The sequence below is a fragment of the Beta vulgaris genome, chromosome 5 (assembly GCF_026745355.1).
Source record: "Beta vulgaris subsp. vulgaris cultivar EL10 chromosome 5, EL10.2, whole genome shotgun sequence".
Lineage (NCBI taxonomy): Eukaryota > Viridiplantae > Streptophyta > Magnoliopsida > Caryophyllales > Amaranthaceae > Beta > Beta vulgaris.
Window position 1 is genome coordinate 11,886,798 of NC_079206.1, and position 3,092 is coordinate 11,889,889.

The 3,092-nt window shown below is 40.3% G+C and overlaps 1 protein-coding gene across 1 annotated transcript; it reads left to right on the forward strand.

Annotated features, from left to right (window-relative positions):
- Window positions 1-213: 213 nt before the first annotated feature.
- Window positions 214-1,983, forward strand: LOC104892803 (phospholipase A1-Ibeta2, chloroplastic). The gene has a single exon (XM_010678809.4). It carries the CDS (start codon window positions 293-295, stop codon window positions 1,922-1,924), a length of 1,632 nt encoding a protein of 543 aa, XP_010677111.1. The 5' UTR covers window positions 214-292; the 3' UTR covers window positions 1,925-1,983.
- Window positions 1,984-3,092: the final 1,109 nt, after the last annotated feature.

A 3,092-nucleotide genomic window follows, 5' to 3' on the forward strand; every position in this document is an offset into this window, starting at 1 on the left:
TTCAAATTGGTAACATGACAAAGTCCACATATTTTACTATTCATACTCTTATTTTTCCAATCATACCCTTTATTAAATCTCACATAAAATCACAACATATGGCATTGATTGTAATTTCAACCACTTAAGAAGGGTATTTAACGAAAATTTGATGGTGGTTGGTGCTCTATATATACCCCTCCTGATTTATTTCAATGACGCTTCAGAGTTCTCAACTAACACAACCAACAAACAAGATTCACCTTCTAATTGATTTTCTCTCTCCTGAAAAAATTTCCTGAAAGCTCTAAAAATGGCGCAAGTTGCACAAATGACATCAATCTTACCAACCCACAACCTAAAACGGGCCGGGTTAAGGTGTGGTCAATCCCACCTCTCGAGACCCAGCAAATGGGCTTCGGTTCGGGCCGTTCATGTTCAAGAAAGATCAGCGGGAACGACGACAAAGATTCATTTGTCTAACCTTAACAAGTTGTTAAACAAAGAAGCTGCACCACGGCCGCCAATGGTACCCATTGAGCCCGTTTTAAATAACGAGCAGCAATCGGATAGCGGCCGTGGGCGGAGGCTCCTAGACGGGCTCAACCTGTCCCATATATGGCCTGATGGGATACCGGGCCGGGCTGCGGAGGTGGCAGCTGAAATGTCCCCTCGTCGCCTGACCCGGATCCAGCAGATGTTGTTGAAGCAGCAACCCGAGTACTCCCCTCGCAATCACTTGGGAAAGCGGTGGAGGGAGTACCATGGGAGCCGGGATTGGGAGGGTCTCCTTGATCCTCTCGACGAAAATCTTCGTCGAGAGGTGATTAGGTATGGGGAATTTATACAAGCAGCTTATCATGCCTTTCACGCAGACCCCGCCACTACTGAGGCGGGGATCAACACGTGGAGGGATGTTGGGTTACCTGATAATTCATATCAGGTAACCAAAAGTTTGTATGCAACATCATCAATTGGCCTACCTAAGTGGGTGGATGATGTGGCACCCGACCTAGGGTGGATGACCCAACGATCTAGCTGGGTCGGATATGTGGCAGTCTGTGAAGACGAGCGTGAGATTGCTAGGATGGGAAGAAGAGACATTGTTATCTCCCTCCGAGGAACCGCCACATGTCTCGAGTGGGCTGAGAATTTCCGGGCCCTACTAGTTCCCATGCAAGAAGGTTCGGATTCCGAAGATCAAGCAAAGGTGGAATGTGGGTTCCTAAGCTTATTCCAAACCCAAGGGGAGCACACCCCAAGCCTAGCCGAGACAGTAGTACAAGAAGTTAGACGGTTATTAGAAATGTACAAAGGTGAAACATTAAGTATTACCATAACCGGGCATAGTCTCGGGGCGGCCCTAGCCCTTCTAGTGGCCGACGAGATTAGCACCTGCGCCGCGGAGGTCCCTCCCGTGGCGGTATTCTCTTTTGGAGGGCCACGGGTAGGAAACCGCGCCTTTGCTAACAAGATAAAAGCCAACAATGTGAAAGTGCTAAGAATTGTGAATAATCAAGACGTGATCACGAGGGTGCCAGGAATATTTATGAGTGAAGAGGTTGAACAAAACCTACGAGACAATGCTTCACAAGTATCGGGTGTTCTTGAATTCCTAGACAACAATTTGCCTTTGGCATACTCACACGTTGGAACGGAGCTTAAAGTTGACACTAAAATGTCACCTTATTTGAAACCTGACGCTGATGTAGCATGTTGTCATGACTTAGAAGCGTACTTGCACTTAGTAGATGGTTTCATGGCTTCAAATTGCCCATTTAGAGCAAATGCTAAACGAAGCTTGTTTAAGTTGCTAAGTGAGCAAGGTTCTAATGTCAAGAAATTGTATACAAGTAAGGCAAAGTCCTTGACTTTGAAAATTGAGAATGATGGAGTAGTATCCATGTCTAGGTGTTTGCCTAGTCCTTCTCTACAACATAAATAAAAATTACTGCTATTTTCTTCCCCCAAAAAAAGGAGTGGGAGAAAATTCATTTTTGTACATATTTGTCCGTCTTTGGTCTCTTTGTTAAAAAAAATACGAAAGATGATTAGATAAACACCAACGACATATCAAAATTAAAAATTAATGATCAAAGTAAGATGGAAACATTTCTAAGGGGAAAAAGTAAGGTGTTGACTTCACTAATTTATTGACAATTGTTCAAAGAAGAGGACGAAAACACATTAAGGTAGAAATTTACTACACAAAGAACTCATATAAATAAAGTATATATGTAAGTGAAATTGTTGTATTGTCTGAAAATTAATGATTTAACATACACAATAACTAATGGGAACAACCATCGCTCCGAAAACAATTAATAACGAAATTGTTTTTATAATTGTTATCGATTTGTTGTAGATGAAAAACTAATAAGTAAATTGTTAGAGTTGGGAGTATTGGTACCGTATTTGGTGAGATTATTACATTGTAAGGAGAGTATAATATAACCAAAATCTCAGTTGAACCTCGCAGTAATAGTTATTTTTATATATAAGAGTTCACCAGATATATAATCTAACAAAGATTTTGGATGGAAGTATTTAAGTTTGATACGGCCCAAATCATACAAGAGATTTTTTTTTCCCCTCTTAGCTTTTTATAATTGAGTGGGGGATATTAGATCTCAAAGATGAAAACGTTTTAGGTGCTTTTTTCTGACTTTCATATGAAAAAGGGCTAAAGCTTTAGTTTTTGTGGCAGGACCATATGGAATAGAGCTAAAGCTTTAGTTTTTGTGGCAGGACCATAAAGGGTTCAAGTTGATCTTGATGGAATAGCGATTAATTCTTGCAGGCAATTAATTGAACAAAGTGGTGCAACAAGAAGGGAGGAGGATCGCATACAAAAACATCGAAGAACACACCACTTTTGCCTAAGTTGTAGTGGCAGAATAATAATATAAAAAAAGAAAACACCCTCGTTTTTTCTAAAAAAAAATTGGGCCATTTGCTTTTGTTCATGGATAAAATAATGTGCAAAAGGTATAGGGAAGGAAAATTAAAGAACGTAGAAGGAAGAAAAAAGTGAGAAAGATAAAGAGAAATAGAATTAAAGAAAGAGAAAATTGGTGGACGAACTAATTACATAAAGATAAAAGATCAAATGT